General features: G+C 39.3%; 1 protein-coding gene across 1 annotated transcript in view; it reads left to right on the plus strand.

Moving 5' to 3' along the window:
- The window catches only part of LOC121509695 (zinc finger SWIM domain-containing protein 6), a 94,256-nt gene that overhangs the window by 36,216 nt on the left and 39,354 nt on the right, over nucleotides 1-18,686 (plus strand). The window contains exons 2-3 of the mRNA XM_041787283.1: nucleotides 10,878-11,234; nucleotides 12,855-13,003. Coding sequence (XP_041643217.1) covers nucleotides 10,878-11,234; nucleotides 12,855-13,003 — 506 coding nt within the window. The remainder of the gene's footprint in view (nucleotides 1-10,877; nucleotides 11,235-12,854; nucleotides 13,004-18,686) is intronic.

Consider the following 18,686-nt stretch of genomic DNA (forward strand, 5'->3'; position numbering starts at 1 on the left):
TTTTTTTTTTTTTTTTAGAAGAAGGTTTCACTTCCTTCCAATCTTTTTTAAAGGACAAGAGGGCACACAAATCAAGGGGTAAGGGTAGGAGGTAGAAATGGGCCAATTTGAGAACAACAGCATGGAAACAGTAGAAGAAGTATCAGATGACAATTTTTGCCTTTAAATCAATGCTACATGTTGCATACATGCAGGCCTTGGAGTCGAGCTCTGCCATAATTGAGCTCAGCTGATCTCACACAAGCTCTCATCAGCTGCTCTAAGCAAGCTATTGACTAATAACTATCATGCTGCCTTATTTAAAGGGGATATATTTTACCCTTTTAAGACAAGTTTATTTTGCTCTCAGAGGTCCCCAAAACATGCCTGTGAAGTTTGTTGCTGAAAAAACACTGCAGTTTTGGATTTTTGAATGTCTAAAAACCCCTCTATTTAAGCCCTGCACAGAACGAGCTGTTCACCCCTCTCAGAAAATGGAAATGGCACTCCTGATGTTGCAGTGTTACAGATGCTTTATCCAAAGTGAATGACCTGATTGGTCGGCAGGATAACCCACTGAGCTATCCAGCATCTCAGCTAGCACTTGAGAGGAAGATCAGGAGATGAGGGCGGAACTTTCTTCCAAACAGGGAGGTTCCAACCAAACCTGGGGGCGGTGCTAACTCCCCACGTGACATCATGAGAGAAAATTTGAGAACAGCTTGTTTCAGCACATATTTTCTGAGAGGTGGAGAAAGAGAGCAGAGAAGGGAATAGATTTTTCTGGTACTTAGGGGATTGTGGACAGGCCAGGGGCACACATTTTTGCTAGAAAAGCTTGAAAAAGTGATTTTTGCATAATATGTCCCCTTTAAACTGCTCTTGCCTGGCTACGCTCTGCTGCTCTCTCTGCACGCTGCTCATGCAATAGTCCTCCACCCCAGCTCCTCCTTCATTCTACGTCTGACTTAATCAGTGTCATTCTGTTGCCATTGATGCCTGCTCTGCTCTGGGGTTTTTGCTGCTTCTCTCCCTGCCTCATGCTTTCCTTACTGGCATAGGAAGAGCAGAAATGTATGCGGTTCCTGCTTCATGCTTTCCACATAGGCTCTTGGAAGGGCAGGGGGATCCCAGAACAGACGCATGCCAAGTATAAATAAGAGCAATAAATGCTAATCAATAACTGCTAGTAAATAAATATTTAGAGCCGCAAATTATGTGTGTTTCCTGATAAGGTGGTCCTGACTGAAAAGCTAGTTGATGGAAAATATAATGGAGCAGTTTCATTATGTGCACAAGGATCGCACCAGTCGCCAGCAAGTTGCAGGATAAAAGCAGGATGCTAGCATCTGGTGAATTTTCCTGAATATTCCTTGCATTCTTGCTCCGCCTTACCTCTTCTTTACATGGACAATTCACTAGGGAGCTAGAGGGAGAAATTCAGGTTGAAGTCGGGATAACAAGTTCCCGACTTCTGTTTTCTGTTTTGTGTGTTTCTGAAAGCACTACCAGTACCCCCATCTTTGTTCTTTCTGACTCAGCCTATTTGTGTCGTGTGCCGAAATCAATCAAGAATATCTCTCTCACTCTTACACACACAAACACAAATACACAAAGGATAACTGCTGTCTGAACTGCATGGTGCCATATTAGATTTTGGCGACAGTCACTCATGAACCAATTCAGCCGATAAACTTAATGACGTCCCTTCTGCTGGGCCTAAATTCTCTCCTTTCACTAGGAATCTTAATGTGATTGCTGAAATATATGTTTGTTGCTCAATCTAATTTACTCCAGTGATTTTGGAACAGTGAGCACTTTTGTGCTTAAGCAATGGGGACCTTTGAGGCCCCGGCCCTGATACCCACCGCCTGCCTTCTTGTGGGAAGCTAAATCCTGTTTTATAGGGAGCGTATAAAGGCGGCATTCTTCCGTCACAGCAGATGTATGTTGAAGGAGTTTCAGGTCAGGCTATGAGCCTTTTTCCCTCATTGAAATAAGAGCAGGAATCTGGTATTTCTAGGGGCCCTTGTAGTTGAATAGACAGAAGTGGTCCTAGCTGGTCAAGAGAGCACATGCTGTTGGCTTATCTGCACTTACACACATCAAAACGGGAGAAAAAGATAGAGCAGAGGGCTATTTGGGGGAATGCTTTGATGTGAGTCCCCCCTAAAGAGTGTGGGTGGTCTTCTGGCCTTTGTGGGATTTGAACATATATATACATACACTAATTCTCACTTGGTCTTTCACACACTGTTCCCGCTGCTGTACACAGCTCTCCGGGCCAAGTGTGATTTCACCAGGGCGGTCAGAAGGGGTTTCTAGGGCAACCTCACAGAGGCCTTGTTCTAAAAATGGCCGCCATGGTTACTTTGAAAGCCAACCCTGGCCTCTTGAACATGCACAGAAAGGAGCCCTGAGCAGCACTAGGGGAGGGGGGGAAACCAGGCGCTTTAATAGCTAGCACATGAGACATTGAAGGTTTCATACCCACCCAACCAGGAGTCATGGGAAGTGTGTGCGTGCATGTGTGGACCTAAACAGTAATATCCCTGTACTCAGTGCTTGGCTAAATTAAAAGGGCATTTTTTGGCGTGGGGGGCAGTTTTTGGTGCCCAGACGATTGGACGGGGAAAGGCGAAACTCATTACCTACCCATCTGTCAGAGAGTGAGAGCGAAAGAGCTGTGGGAATGTGGATGGAGAGAGGGAGGGAGGGTGAGGGAGTAAGGGAGGGACGTATGAAAAGGGCTTGGAAGGAGAGAGAGAGCGAGTGTCCATCAAAGCAAAAAAAAAAGGAAACACAACAGACCGGAGGATATGTCTTTTATCACTGTTTAGTTTTTCATACTCCATGTGTTTTGAATTTAAAAAAAGTATCCCGGTTAATTTTCCCACTGGGAAAATGAAAAGTGCAGCTGCTTTTACGACAGCGAGCGAGAAAGCGACAATGAGAAAGAGAGAGAGAGAGTGTTTGCATCAGAGGTGGATTTTTCTTTGAGCTCTCTCGGCCCCACATGTTTTTGATGTTCTCTTTTTCTCTCCCCTCTCTGGACCAGGGGCCACTCTTGAAACATAAGCTTGTGTCACACGCACACACAACATTCATACACAAGTACACACACTAAATACATCCTCATGTATAAAAAGCCAGTGCTCATTTGTATGTTGTTTCACAGCTAAATAGGTTAGCTCCCCTTTCTCCAACCAGCTGCACCATGTAAACCTTTTTGTCTCATTTAAAAGTGAGTCACTGTGTTTGTGTGCGTTTCTGTGTCTCTTTCCCACAGCTGTACACATATAGGCTTTGATCACTGCAGATGCAAGTGGCTGCCATATTGGATCCACACCCCTCTTCTGTGGATATTGTTAACGAACATGCACTTCCTGTGCCAGCTGGCGTTCTGAATGGAAAAAGCATATCTCCATGGCGATGTTCTGCAGCTTGGCACTGTCAGACATTTACAGCCAACACTTCTAAGTCCTACAATACAACAACAAAACATTTTTTATTTCTGTTTTTGATGCTCTTGCAATTTAGCATGTTTGTGACATCCATGCTCATGTAGCTTTTTGATTATTTTAGTGGTAGAAACAGTAATGAGTCTCATGGAGCTCATGTAGAGTCTTTTTAACCATATCTGTCATTGCGATACAATATATGATAACATAAAATAAAGCAGCTACCCCCATCGCTAAAAAATGAAGCCATTGCAGATGTGTAAATTAAAAAAAGCAGCTGGCTGAAGAAGCCTTGGAATTCCCATGTTAAAATGCCCAACACAAAGATGTTTAAAGCCTAGTTCAAAAATGACATGTTTGGGCTAAAAATGATGTAACAGGCATCAAGCAGCATGAAGTTGCAAGATGTTGTAGGCAGAGTAGGCAGGCAGAGTAGATGATACTGGCCTTGGCTTGCAGTTTTTACATAAAGCACAACAATGAAGAAGTACCTTTTCCAGCTGCTTCTTCTTCTGTTGTGCTTCATGGCAGTTGGCATCCTCAGTGCTGGGTTTCCACCAGCAACTGGAGTGTAACATTTTCTCAGTGATCAGGATATATAGTGTCCACCCAAAGTGCTTCACATAATATCTTCCATCTATGACCCAGACACCACTGTCTGAGTTTTTCACCAGTCCTAGTGTATTGTCCAAACTCTTCCCCAATGATGTCCTCGATGTATCTACTAGCTGATATGATGCGATAGATAGATGGATAGATAGATAGATAGATTAACAGGTAGATAGATAGATACCCAAGGGAATTTCAAGATGTTTCAATGTGATAGCATATGATATGATACAACAACACAAGCCATCACAACTGAACAACTTGGCAAGACACAAATTTATGATGCGATAAGGGTCGGTAAAATATGATATGAAACTATACAACACAATATGATTGATCTCAGTTTTTTGTACATCTTAATGGTAACTCTTTACATACACTGAAGTTAGCTATGGCATCACTTAAGGTTCTGTGTGGGGACCGACTCTTTTCACCCTGTATTTGCTACCTTTGGGTAACATTTTCGGGAAGCATGCTGTAGATTTTCATTGCTATGCTGATGATACCCAACTGTGTGTATCAATTAAGTCTGATGAAAAAATTCTATTATTTAAACTAGGAGCCTGCCTTAAAGAAATTAAGATCTGGGTGACCAGGAATATCCCAATCTTAACTCAGACAAGATTGAGATTATTGTGCTTGTACTAAAATACCTCCACAAGGCTTTTCCTAATAATGTAACTGCCTTAGAGCAATTTCCTCCAAAATGGGAGATAAGTGTCTGTCATTTCGTGTTTCTTTGTTTCTCCTGTCCCTCTCCTCTTTCTGCTTTTCTCCCACTCCTACCCACTCCTTCATGCACTTTCCAACCCCAGTGACTGTCAACTTGGCTCTGGTCTGCTCTCCAGTCCTGCCCTCAAGGGAAGGTTTTTGTCACTACTGTAATAGGGCTAAATAATGCAAGTGTTATGCTCATTGGGATTAACACTGGTCTATTATAGTAGGCCTCAACAGAGAGTATGGACTAAAACCTGCCCTCCCTGAAGATAACTTCAGTTATGAATTGGTGCTTTGCAAACAAAGATTGATTGATATGATATGATACAATATGAAGCAACAAAACACACCACAAGTTACATTACAGGCTACAATCGGATACAAAGACATGACATGGTCGGAACAGTACAATATGATACAATGATGCATAAAACATGACCCTACTTGACATCGCATGGCAAGGTACAAAATTGCATGCCATGATACAATCGATTACTTCGGGTGTGATATGATGTGTATTGATACAATACGATGCAATACAACCTGGCATGGCAATGCAAGATACAACATTTCATGATGTGATGTGAGACAGTACATCACCATATGATGGACTTCTCTAAGAGAAATCTGGGACTCCAGTTCTGCACACATTTAGCTTTCCCTACACAAAGCAGTATAAAACCACAAAAGATGTTTTTTTGTTTATCAAATAAACAACAGGAGCTAATGTTTTCATTAAACAGCACAACATAAAATAAAGGAAAGATAAGAGCACCATGATGCCATTGCACAACTCAAACAGCCTTTAGAAACATTATTCAAAATTTATTAGAAGCAGGCATGAACGACTTTCTGCTGTAAGGAGGCTGCAGTGAAGGAAAATAAGGTCTCTAAAGCCAGCTTGTTTTATTTTTATACCCATCCTGAGGGCATAGCCAGCACTGTAGGCCAGGGTTGTGACCCTGCTTACCACCTTCCATCCTTTGCTTATTTTCCTGCAGTCTTTGTGCACCCTTGCTTTTCTTCTCTGACCTGACCTCTGCTTATGCCCCTCTCGTTCCATTTTCATCTATATCCCACGAAATATTCCCCTCCTTTCCCTCCTCTTCTAGCAATGTGGAGGCCCAGGAAACCCTTTGATATGTGCGTTAATACATGCTTGATATTACAGCTGTGCAACTGCTCAGCCCTTTGATAAACAAATTTAAGAGATGTATGTCTTTGCCTGGTCCACATGAATTTCTGACATTTCTCCAGAGCGCATGAATGCATTCATAAGCCTCACTTTATGCGCTCCAAAACCACTCCCATTATTAATAAATGCATGATCTCACGCTGTGCCTGAGTGTGCATGTACAAGTCTTTCATATGCTCATCAGTGTGTGTTTTAGGCCTCTGTCGGGAGCCCCGCCCTGCTCATTTATATTCATCCTTGCATAATGACCAGCCGTGCCTCCCGATAGCTCAGTCAGGATCAGATCAAACATTTGATTCAAACAAGGAGCTGTATAATTCATACTGTAACATCCGTATGTTCACTTCCTCAGTTCTTCTATAGTTTGAGTTTCTGCATCTTGATTTCTGTCCTGACTTGCAGTAAATGAGCGTAACAGTGGGCTGCAGCTGGTCCTGATTGAGCTCTCATGATAACCAATCACAGGGCTGCTGGCAGGTGACTGTGGAGTCTGTTTCATATAATGGACAGCTCATTCTTTTATTCAATTATGTTATTTACTAAAGGGCACCAACAATGACATGATTAAATGATTTCAGTCTCATTTTATGGATATTTGGGCAAAACTTGAGGTTTGCTACTTTGATTGGAGACAATAGATGCCTGATGCGATTCTGGTCTGATTCAAGGAAGAATGAATAAATCTCTAGTACGGTTCTGAGAACAGCTGAGAAATCTGCCTTTTGTTTCAATTATTTTCAGTTTATGGTGGGAAAAAGTAGCTTTTATATGTGGTAGGGTTGTCATGATGGAATTAAACCTTCTATTCAGTATTTGTAAAATTCAGTGATGTTTATGACTGTCAAACCATAGTAACCAAAATAGAAGCCTTTGGAAACCTTTCCTTTTCTTTTTAAATTCACAAAATTGAAAAGAAACTCCTTCAGACTATCTTAATAACACTTATGCATTTGGTAATGTTTCAGTACTGAAATGTTGCCCATGCCTTTTGATCATTTTGGATAGTTCTCTCTCCTCTTGCTGCAGCATTGGGTTAAAAATATGACTTCAGATCAGACAGTTTTTTTTTAAGTTTCTGTTTTCAATCAAATTCAAGAGAATGTATCATTTAAAAACACTTAGTATCATGACGTATCCAAAATTAATCCAACCTTAGTATGTGTGGGCTTTAGCCGAAACTTTTGAAACTTTTTTAAGTTTGTTTGTTAGTTAGTAAGTTTGTTAGTTTGTTTGTTAGCAACATAACTCAAAAGTTAAGGATGGATTTTGATGAAATTTTCAGGAAATGTCAGAAATGGCATAAGGAAGAACTGATTAGATTTTGGGAGTGATCCGGATCACCGTCTGGATCCAGGAGTTTTTTAAAGGATTCTGTACTATTGGGAGATAGGGCTAATGACGGAGGTCTGCGCTCTCTGAGTGCTTTTCTAGTTTTATTATTGTGTCATATATACAGTCATACGTCCTGCCAACATGGGCTTACATGAAACCCAGAATTCAAACAAACTGGGATCATAGTACATGGCAGGTTTTTCATTATCATCCAATCCAATCCAACTTTATTTGTTAAGCACTTTAAAAACAACCACAGTTGACCAAAGTGCTGTACAGGAGAATAAATAAAAGTACAAAGGACATCATAGACCATTGTCTTTTCCAGACTTTCGAGACAAAATTACCAAGCTGAAACACATCCAATTTAAACAGCCAGTCCGGTTTTTGTTCATCAGGCAACTGCAGACATTCAGGGTTTTGTCAAGCCTTTTTACGAAGCAATACTTGTCTTAGGTCATATTTGGTACAGTGCTAAAGAAAATGGGACTCACTTATTACTTCTGCTAAGAATACCAGATCTTAACTGTGCCATAAAGGATCTTATGCATCTAGATAAACTAGATGTAATATATAATTCAGGCATAAATTTCTGTCTAATCAGCCATTTGTCCTTAGTTTTGGTTTGAAATTCTTCTCCAAACTTAATCAAGAGCTCCTCTTTCAGTGACTTAACATTACAGCATGAATCGTTGCTGTAGACATATCCACCTCCTCAGACATCAAGTAAATCTCATTAGCCCATGGAGAGTTGTTTACTCCATAAAAATACTCTTTTGTCGATTCGGACCTCTGATCTCTTGATTAATCGATTCCACGGTCAGATCATTTCACATTAAAGAACCTGCTTCCCACCTATATCGCCCTGAATAGCTGGGATTGGAGCAAATCTGTGAACCCCTAGGAAGCATCATATAGCTCTGTTCTGCACAGTATCGTCTTTAAAACATCACACTGCTGCAGCATAATTCAATACTGGGGAAACGCAGTATGGTATTCATGCTGCTTGGAGTGTAATTTCCCCACTCTCTCTCCCCACATTTCCTCTGTTTCTGTTCTATGTAATAAAGATAATTATGAATTCAGACAAGTTTTTCTTCAGTCCGTCAATGCCTGTTACATTGCTTGTTTGAAAAGTAATTCAAATAAATAAATTGATTGATAATAAAGGCCTAAAATATTATTTATGTTATTATTCCTAACTGATAAAAACAGGGTTAAAGTTGCATAGGAAGTGATTTTTATGCTTTTATAATCGACTGCTTTGCAGACTGTTATTTCATGACTGAATTCATTGTTTATATTTTCTTTAAAGTTGAAGAAAAGTAAAAGCCTTCTTTAAGACATTCCTACAACTGGTCAAATTGAAAAGAGATACAATGGACCATCATGTAAGAGAATTAACAGGAGCTAATATTCTCCTTTTTATAGCTGGAACTGGAATGGTTTTTGCCTGACAAATGACTCAATCATTAAATGATCAAATAAAATGTGGATGGTTTTTATAAACTATTATACTGAGCTCTTAAGATGTCTATCATGGAAGACTAATAATTATTAGGGTTTAGCTCAGTTGGTAGAGTGAGGGCTTAATAGAGCAGCCTTTCTCAACAGGGGTGCTGAGGCACCCTGGGGTGCCTTGAGGCATCATCAGGGGTGTCTTTAAAATGTTTTAAATTCAACTAAGGATTACCATGAATATGGAGATCCAGGGTTCCTGCTGATCCTTGAAAAACCTGAAATAGTCTTAAATTGCAGATTTGAAATATAAGACCATAAAAAGGTTTTAAAAAGTGATTTTTACCAGTGAGAGGTCTTACATTTAAGCAGGCCCTTTGCTTAAGACATCCCCTTACCCAGGCTTTGGATAAGTAGGAGAAATATTCTCCATAACTCAGGGAATTCATAGTTAGTTGTTCTAGACTTCCTGGAGGAGGTCTCCAGAACCCGTCTGTGATTTTTGTCTGACTTGCTGTGATTTAATATACGTGGTACTGATGGGAAACAGTAGTCCAGTGCTCTAACATCTGGGCTACCAGAATGCCATCTATGAAAAATTCTGGCAATTCTCCTTTATTTTGACAGGTCTCCCTGGCAAAACATATTATTCTGGTTTTTATTAGTTAAACTGTTTTGAATCAGTAAAGCACACCTGTAAAAATGTGTTATGATAATTATCAATGTAGTCTGTATAGAATAGAGGCATTAAGTGTGCCAGAAATCATCACATTTGAGCAGTTATGACCCAAAAAATGTTTTTGTCCCATACCATTTGACATTTTGTGGAACATTTAATTAAATTAGGAAATTCAGTCCTGGTCCATTGTGCCCAGAAATCTCGTGCCTCTAATTTTTGACTGTTTACAGTGCAAGAAGTGGTTTTATTTATCTCAGTTCAGGTCTTATCAAGTCTTTAATTTGATTTTTAAAAGAATATAGTCCTGGGATCATTAGCTGTCCCAGTGTAAATGATCAAAATTGTCTCATATGACTTCTTTTCTGAAATCAGGTCAGTATTAGGGTTAGTGAATGACTTGGCTAATGCCATTATGTAATACAGAAAAATAATAAATGTGCAGTATCATAGGTTTTTAAAGGGTGCCTTGACAGAGAAAAGGCTGAGAATCGCTGCTACAGAGGCTACAGTCCTCAGTGGGTCAAATTCAGATCCTTGCACTTTTTAGTGCATGTCTTACTCCATTCTCTCTAACAATATTTTACATCTTTCTTCATTTTTCTTGCGAAAAAGACCCCAAAATAGTCAATTTATATTGTTTTCCTGGCTCAAAATGAGGCAGTGGTGGTGGTGCCTTTCTTACTGTACAAACCTGCATGTGTTGTCTGCATACTGGGACAACCAAAAACACTTTTACAACCTTCTTTAGGCATTCCTATAATTGTATAATTTAGGAAATGTTGTGTTACTATACAACAAATGCTTCACAACCACATATGGGGTATTGTGGTTCGAGATGTCAGATCTCTCCAATTCTGCCCTTGGAAGATGGGAGCTTCTTCCTGAAAACACATGTCTGATTCTGATGAGAGCTGTTGGTGGTATTAGATTAGGCGGTGCTGGCCACCACCATATTTTGAATGCAGGAAAAACCCTGGTTAATGTTCAAAATTAAGGAGCCAGAACCATGGGATATTTTCACTAATGAATGGCTGACTGTAAGCGCTGTGATTAACTGTCCATTTATCGACTCATCTTTTCCCCTCTATTAAAAAGATGTTTACAAACATGCACTTCTGAACTGTACTGGAAAATTTCAGGACAGCAGACCCATGGCTTAAATTTTAAATACAACTGCTTTCACACATTGGCTCATCCCAGCTTCATGCAGAAATGTTACAGGAAGGGCTTGCAGGGAGAACTTCAGCTGCAGACATGGGAGAAAATTGGACTGTTAGCGTTGGCACATACATCTTACAGTATCTGGAGGACTTTCTGGCCATTTTCTGGAGTTTTGTACCTGTTTTAAACACCAAGAGAGATAGCTAAAGATGGGATGATTGCTGAATAAATGACACTTCTACCTACATTTAAAAGTAATGCTCTTTCTTCCTTCTCTCTGTTTCAGGTTTCCACCTCAGCGGCACAGTGACGGACCCCGCCACGCCCTCATCCCCTGAACTCGTCTGCAGCGTTAGCGTCAGCTTCGATCGCTGCAAGATCACAGCGGTGACATGCACCTGCGGCAACAAAGACATCTTCTACTGCGCCCATGTAGTGGCGCTGTCGCTATACAGAGTACGGAAGCCCGAGCAGGTCAAACTGCACCTGCCTATCTCAGAAACCCTGTTCCAAATGAGCAGAGATCAGCTGCAGAAGTTCGTCCAGTATCTGATCTCAGTTCACCACACAGAAGTTTTACCCACCGCACAGAAACTGGCCGATGAGATTCTGTCCCAGAACTCGGAGATCAACCAGGTCCATGGTGAGGAAATCTGTGTGTGTCTGTGTGTGTATATGGGCAGGTCTCTAACCACGTGACCATGCAGGTGTTTGTGTTCCCGCCTCCACATGTGCACATGCATCGACTGTCTGATGAAGGCAAAGTGTGGCAGGATCAATGTTACTCATTAGTGAGATCCAGGCAGTAAAGAGAGACTGTGTGCCTATAATCAACACTATAGACCCGTTATTTACCTCAGAGGGAGAGAGAGAAACACGGACAGAGACAAAGAGGTGAGCAGTCAGATAAAGAGAGGTGTATATTTCTTCTTATCAATACTGTACACGCGCCTACTTCTATAGAGAGACAGAAACTGAAGCACAAACAACACAGATAACAGGATGCATGAAAAAGCATGAAGACCAACAAAACACTCATTAGCCACCTCATAAGGTATTCCTGCTCATTACAGTAAATTTGTAATCAGCCAATCACATGGTAGCATGAGGGAAGAAAGGTGACTTAGTGACATATTCTTACATAGTTAGCATCAGTTTTGTATCAAAACACCAAGATTAAGTCCTTGTATGCAGGGGCAGTTGTAGGAATTTGGAGGCCCCATTCAAAGAGCAACATGAGACCCTTCCCTGTTTAGCTACAAGTAATCGTAGCAGTAATCAGTCCACCAATTCATTGCCTCAGTGTGCCTGAGTGTCACTGACACAGACAGTGTATGGCATTATTCCCTTTTCCTACTGCAACTAAGTTGCTCTGTACATTTTTTTATGTTGTCAGAGCTAATTTTTTATTTTTAACATGCAGTTCTACTTTTGTCACATTAAGTAAAAAAAATAAAATATAATTATAATTTGTGTTGTTATCAGCCCTGAAAAACAATATGGGTCCACCGTCAATTAAAATAAAGTTTGACCTGACTTGACTTAAATGGTGCAAATTAAGAACATTTGATAATAAGTGTAAGAAGTTACATAAAGGTAAAGGTATAAAAAATTAAAGTAGTAATTTTAGGTTATGGGCACTGGTTTATGTTGAAAAACAAAGTTTTTGTATCTCTCGTCATGGGCTCGACTCCTGGTCTTTTAGTATTTGGTGCATGTCATCATTTCCTTCCTCTCCCCACATTACCTCAGCTTTCATTTCTATACCAGGCTCCAAAATATGCATATATAAATAATGAAAAACTTTGCCTGAGTTGATTTGCTGATTGCCTCTTAACTTGTTCCCAGACTGCTTAAAGTTGGCCACTTTTGCTGATTGTGATATACTTGGCAAATGTAGAATGTTTGTGCATATAGCCAATGTGATATGATAGTTTTAGAAGGAGGGAATAAAGCTGTGGTTATAGTCAATGTCTGTTTCATGTACAAAATGTTAGAAAATAAAAATAAATGTTGAAAATTTACTAAGCATGCCAATACTGCTGGCTTTCTCTATTAAACAGACTTAAAACTCAAAGTTATTGACTTTAAATATCACATACAAGAAAGGATAAGCAAATCTTCAAGATCATCAAGCTGTAATCAGGAAATGTTTGCCCTCTTATTCTTAAAATATGACTTTCCAGTACACTGTACAGTATATAAAAACAGCTGCCAGATGTAATTGATTATGTAATTTTATTTTGTTTTTTTGTGTTTTCAGGGGCCCCCGACCCCACGGCAGGAGCCAGCGTGGATGACGAAAACTGTTGGCATCTGGATGAAGAGCAGGTTCAGGAGCAAGTCAAGCTCTTCCTGTCGCAGGGAGGCTACCACGGCTCGGGCAAGCAACTCAACCTGCTCTTCAGCAAGGTTAGGAACGCACCGCATTCATTCATCCACATAGAGAACGTAACAGCACACATTACACACATACCAACATGGACTGACACATGCACAGGCATTGGGTTCACTCCAGGTGCACTCGTCCCACCCTGATCCCTCCCTCTCTCTCTCTCTCTCTCTCTCTCTCTTTCTCTCTCTCTCTGCATCATAAATATTTTCTCCTCTCTCTCCCTCTCTTTAGTGCACTTGTAATCTCCTGTATTCCCTTATGGAAAGAGGCTCAAAGTCATCCCAGACAAAACAACTTATTGGCACATACATTAAAAGACATTCTGCCTTTTAGCTGCAGCTAATTGCAGATAAAAGGAGAGAAAGAGGTGTAGAAAGAGGAGCAGCTTGCACCGTACACCACTCTGTGCCTGCGATTAAACGATTACATGAGGGATGTGTGGTTCTCTCTGTTGCAGAGCTAGTCCTGCATTAATGTGTTGTTGTGTGATATGTAAAGACTCTGAGCCAAGGCCATTATCATCCACCCTGCTTGGCTTTTACATTGTCTCTCAGCTTATGCTCTCTGATGCCTGTCATATTCTTTTAAGCACTAATATACAGTATATACCATACACTTGTGCACTCATAAACCAATGTTCAGAGTCACTTTCACATTTGTACGCATACTGAGCTGCCCTCAGACCACATAAAAAATACACGTACAGCTCTGTTTTTATGATTGAAGGTGAAAGTGCTTTTTCGCACTGTGTTTAAGAGAATACATGTCTTACTTTTTTATGTGCTTGAATCGTCAATAGCAAATACAAACTATGACTTTTCTTAAATGTGGTTTCACTTTAGTGACAAAGGCTTGGATTTGAGTACAATTGATCCCCGAAAGTCAAGTTCAGTTTGGTCAGTGTGAAAGCAAGCGTACCGTACTCAGGCGCTGGGCCCGAGTCTACTCAAAGGCACGACTCATTTGGTCTCAAGTATGGTACACAAGAGAAGTGAACACAACCGTGCCCAAGTTCTGGGTACTTACCAGCAAGCAGAGTTGTAAAGTCATCTCTAAAACATATCCTCCCTGTCATATCCAGCATGGCCCGTTTCATCCTATGAGCCTCGTAGTAGATATGGAAGTATGAAGAGGGCCGTTGTTGGTGTCTTAAAATGATTAAAATGTCCACAGTAGCCTGCAGGATGGACTCCATTATCCAAACTAAGCATTAAAAAAAGTGTCATTCTGAGTGGTTTGTCTCTTCCTCTTTCTTTCTCTTGGAGATTTTGCAAGCCAACTATTCACAAACCTCTATCAACTGTAAAAGACAGAGCACATACATAAGAGTGCTTGTGCACAGAAAGATGTTATTAATATGAGGTGAGAAACAATAATTCCCAATGTGTAAATGCTCTAAAAGCCATCAAAGGCACACTCAGCACAAATACATGGAGGCAAAAAGTTGAATAATTGTGTTGGTCCGACAAATACATGACTTCTAATGCACATGTAAACTACGTACGTAGGTGTGTTTATACAACTTTTTTGAAGTTGGACAAACACACTAAGACAATGTCCTTGTATATAGATACAATTTTCCTTGGATGTATGCACCTCAGTCAGACCCAAACTGTACTTAGCATTCTGTGTGTGCCTCTGCACCAGCTTTGGCCATGATTTCAAACAATATAGCTGCATCTCACAAAATTAGAATAGCATGAAACAGGTTTTTATTTCCCTGTGATTTCATTCAAGAAGTGGAAGTTCCACATGTTCTAAATTCATCCCATACTTTTTCTCATCTTAATAATTAAAGCTTAAAGCTCATAAAAATCAAAATTCCACCATCTCATAATATTAGAATATCACAAAGCATCAGTCCAAAAAAGGAATTATGATACAAAAATGTTGACCTTCTGGAAAATGATGCTCATTTATGCACTCAGTACTTGGTTTGAGCTCCTTTTGCACAAATTACTGCATCTATGTGACTTGTCATGGAGCCATCAGTCTGTGGCACTGCTGGGATGTTATGAAACCCAGGTTGCTCTGATAACAGCCTACAGCTCATTTGTATTGTTGACTCTGGTGTCCCTCATCTTCCTCTTGACATTTCTCCAGAGATTCTCTACGGGGTCTCTTGTCTGGCCAATCAAACACAGTGATACCAGGGTCAACAGACCAGTTTCTGGTAGTTTTTGGTTTCACTGTTTTTGGTTTCAAGTCCTGCAGACTTCCCCATGATTGTGGTTGTGTGTGCTGAACACCAATGAGAGAATAAAGTCTCAGGAAAACCTTTACAGAGTGGACTTCTCCACTATATTCTAATACTTTGAGATAGTAGATTTTTGTTTTTTGTGAGCTGTAATCATCAAGATTAAAATGAAAATTCACAGAATATTTCACGGTGTATGACATGAATGTAGAAGTTATAAAACTTTAACTTTTAAAGTAAATCACAGGGGGAAAAAAAGGAATTTTTACATGATATTCAAATTTTTTTTTTAGATGCAACTGTATAACTGTTAGGCAAAGCTTGTTGACATAGTTATGTTCTTGAATTTGTTTTGCCTCTTCTCGCAAAAGCTTTTTCAGGTCAGTTTTTGGAAAATAGACAAAACGTCCTGAGGGACCTAACTAAGCCCAGTTCTGCCTTTTGAATAAGCTTTGGAAAACATGACTTGGATGAATGAGACATACACAGACATCCATGCAAAATGCATTTTCGTCTACCTTCACCATATGCTAGAGGGATGATGTGAATTATATTTGTACCAAAGGTAAAGTGTAAGGCTTTAAAGACATTTTTGAGGTGTTATGTTGCCCATATTTTCTCCGTTTAACAGACAACAGATAAGCTGCTTGCTAACTTGTTAAAAACCCAAAGAGGGTTCAGAAGTAACTGGGGGCAAGGGGTCTTGTCACCATTTAGTGTAGGGGAGTTTGACATACTTGCATTTATAAAGCTTCCCTCAATACTTGTATACTGGGAAAAGGACAGTAAATTTGCTGACTATATGATTGGTCTTCAATCATGTTGCTTTTTATTTTAAAGGAAAGTTACATAACCTAAAAAGACATGCATCCATGCTTTTGTTTGTGCTGATTTTCACTTTATAACAAGTAATTTTAAGTTATTTCTTGACATCTTGAGAAGTAAATCATCTCAGGAAAAACATTTTTTTAAATTTCCAGACTCATCAGGCAGATCTTAAGAAAACATCCTGAATTACTTATCTCAAAACCGAGCAACATAACATGTTTATGTCTGCTCATATGCATCTATTTACCACATTCTTATTATATGTGACACTGTTTTCTCTGCTTGTCATCTGTAAAGTACACAAGAATGGTTGAAAGTAGCAGATCAGTTAGGAGCAATGTTTTAAGAGCTTATATCCACATGCACCTGACAGTGTTTGTGGTTCCTGCTGCACAAAGATGCTGACCACCATAGTTTGCAGTAAACGAGTCCCAGTTGCTAACCTCAGAAATTTCCAGTAAGAGAAAGTGAAGAGAAAGAGAGAAGAATCTGAGGTGTAGTTAGAAAACACAGGAAGAAATTCCTCAGCATTTAATCTGTAAAAGATCTTTTTATTCCAAATACATTTTTATGATTTTTTTGATTAGAAACTCATTTTTAATAAAGCTATTACAAATACTTGTGAACTTCACTTTTGAATTGATAGAAAGAAATGCTTATAATGTAGCTCCCTGTAATATACAAAAGTAAATTGAAATTCTTTGTGGCCCTTAGTTTTGTGAAACCATTGAAGTATTCAAAGACCATGAAAGTAGTTTGGTAGATGCTGAAGCCTCACAAAGTCAGGGTTTTAGACATTAAAGAAGATACAGGTGAGAGAGAAACTTCAAACACATTTTAGAAGAAGAAATGAAAATATGGGAGGAATGCTGATGAACACTGGTTATTTGAGTCGCCTGTGCTCAGTGACAACTTTAACTGCTGAATTAGACTTTAGTATCACAGTGAAAATCATGTCAAACAGGTAAAAGACCTCTGCCCAGTCTGAAAAAAACAAGCTTTTAGTGCATATAATACTAAAATAAACCCAGCTAGTACATAATGTGAAGTATTTCCAAATACTTTTCTCAGATACTGATGGAAATTTCAGCATGATGTCAGCATGGACCTGCATCTGCACACATCTGTGGCTTTCATTAAAATTCAGTGCAGGTTTTTGAATATAAAATAGAATAGAGTAAAACTTTCCTCCTTTACTTTTACCTTCTTACTCAGTAATTGTTATAAAAAGAGCAAAAGGAAGCTCTTTGTCAGTGGTAGCACATATAAAACCTAGACAACAAAAAAGGAACATGAAAACACAGCATAGGGACATAAAAAGGACAATCGGTGTAATACTTCCCAAAACTGTGGATTATATTTGATAGATAAAAGAAGACACAGTGTAACACAACATTTTAAAATGATACTTTAATGTATTACTCTTAAGAACATAAACTTTAAATACTCTAAAATGAAGCACTTGTTAAGGAGGCAAATGAAAGCAGTGAAAATCTTTATGTACATTTTGTGTTTTCAGATGTTTTTTGTTTTCTCCTGTGCATAAACTGTGGCAACTATTTATTTTATTTGATTTCTAATTAAACAGGAAAAACTTCACTGAGATTTTCCTGCCCAGGTTATCTAAGTTTCTGATAAACAATCAGCAGCTTTACATACAAACATAATACAAGATACATGATGACAGCCCTTTTCACATTGCATATCTGCTGCTGCGCTGCTGTGCTCTGCTATTATTACACCTCAGGACAGTGGTTTCCAAACCTTTTTCCTTGGATCCCTACTTGTGTCTTAAAAAATGGTGATCTCCCCTGGTACCCACCTGAAAAAGATGCAGTGCTATCTAAAATTAATGTCAATATAAATTCTTCAACAGTGTAATATTGGTCAGTTCATCTTGTGATGGAGCAGTAAAAAAAAAAAATGGTTTGATAAGAAAATGCATACTGCAACTGTCTTTCAAAAAAGTGATCTAAGGCCTTGGTTCCCAACCATGTGTGAGGATGAAAATTTAGGTAAGTGAATGAAAGTGTAACATCAATATCTCCTTTCTGTTTCACGTTGCATTTTGGTGTTGTGGAAGCACAAGAGAGCTCGGCACAGCAGGAGCATCTCATACACCCACACAGTGCTGCACTTTCCCACACTGGCTCCACCAATCCTGTCTTATGTCTGTACTAATGCCTCTGTTACTATCCCCAAGGACAGCACAGAGGGGGGATTGTTTTGTCCACCAGTTGCACCTCCAAGATACAGCAAAACACCTCAGGATCATCAATTACACAGCTTGATTGCATTAAAGGTCCCATATTATGTAAAATACAGTTTTTCAGGCTTTTCTGAAAAATATTTGCCCCTGGCCTGTCCACAGTCCCCCAAGAATTAAAAAAAAAACAATACTTTTTAGTTATATATTTTTTTAAACTTATCTATTTCCATATATCGCTTGTTTTTTATAGGACCCTGACTGTTAAAGTTCTAAAAAATGCTTTTCATTGATATAGATGTAAAATCAATGACTAATCACATTTGATCAATGTGATCTTAATATTAGTAGTTAGCCATAATCAAGCAGCCCTTGTACTCCGATATCAGTGTTGTTATTTTGTACTGTCTCTAGCTTTGGAGCGTAACAAACACTGAGTTAAAAATGCTTTTCATTGATTGGTAAATTA

Source organism: Cheilinus undulatus, linkage group 5, assembly GCF_018320785.1.
Source record: "Cheilinus undulatus linkage group 5, ASM1832078v1, whole genome shotgun sequence".
In the NCBI taxonomy this organism is placed as follows: Eukaryota; Metazoa; Chordata; class Actinopteri; order Labriformes; family Labridae; genus Cheilinus; species Cheilinus undulatus.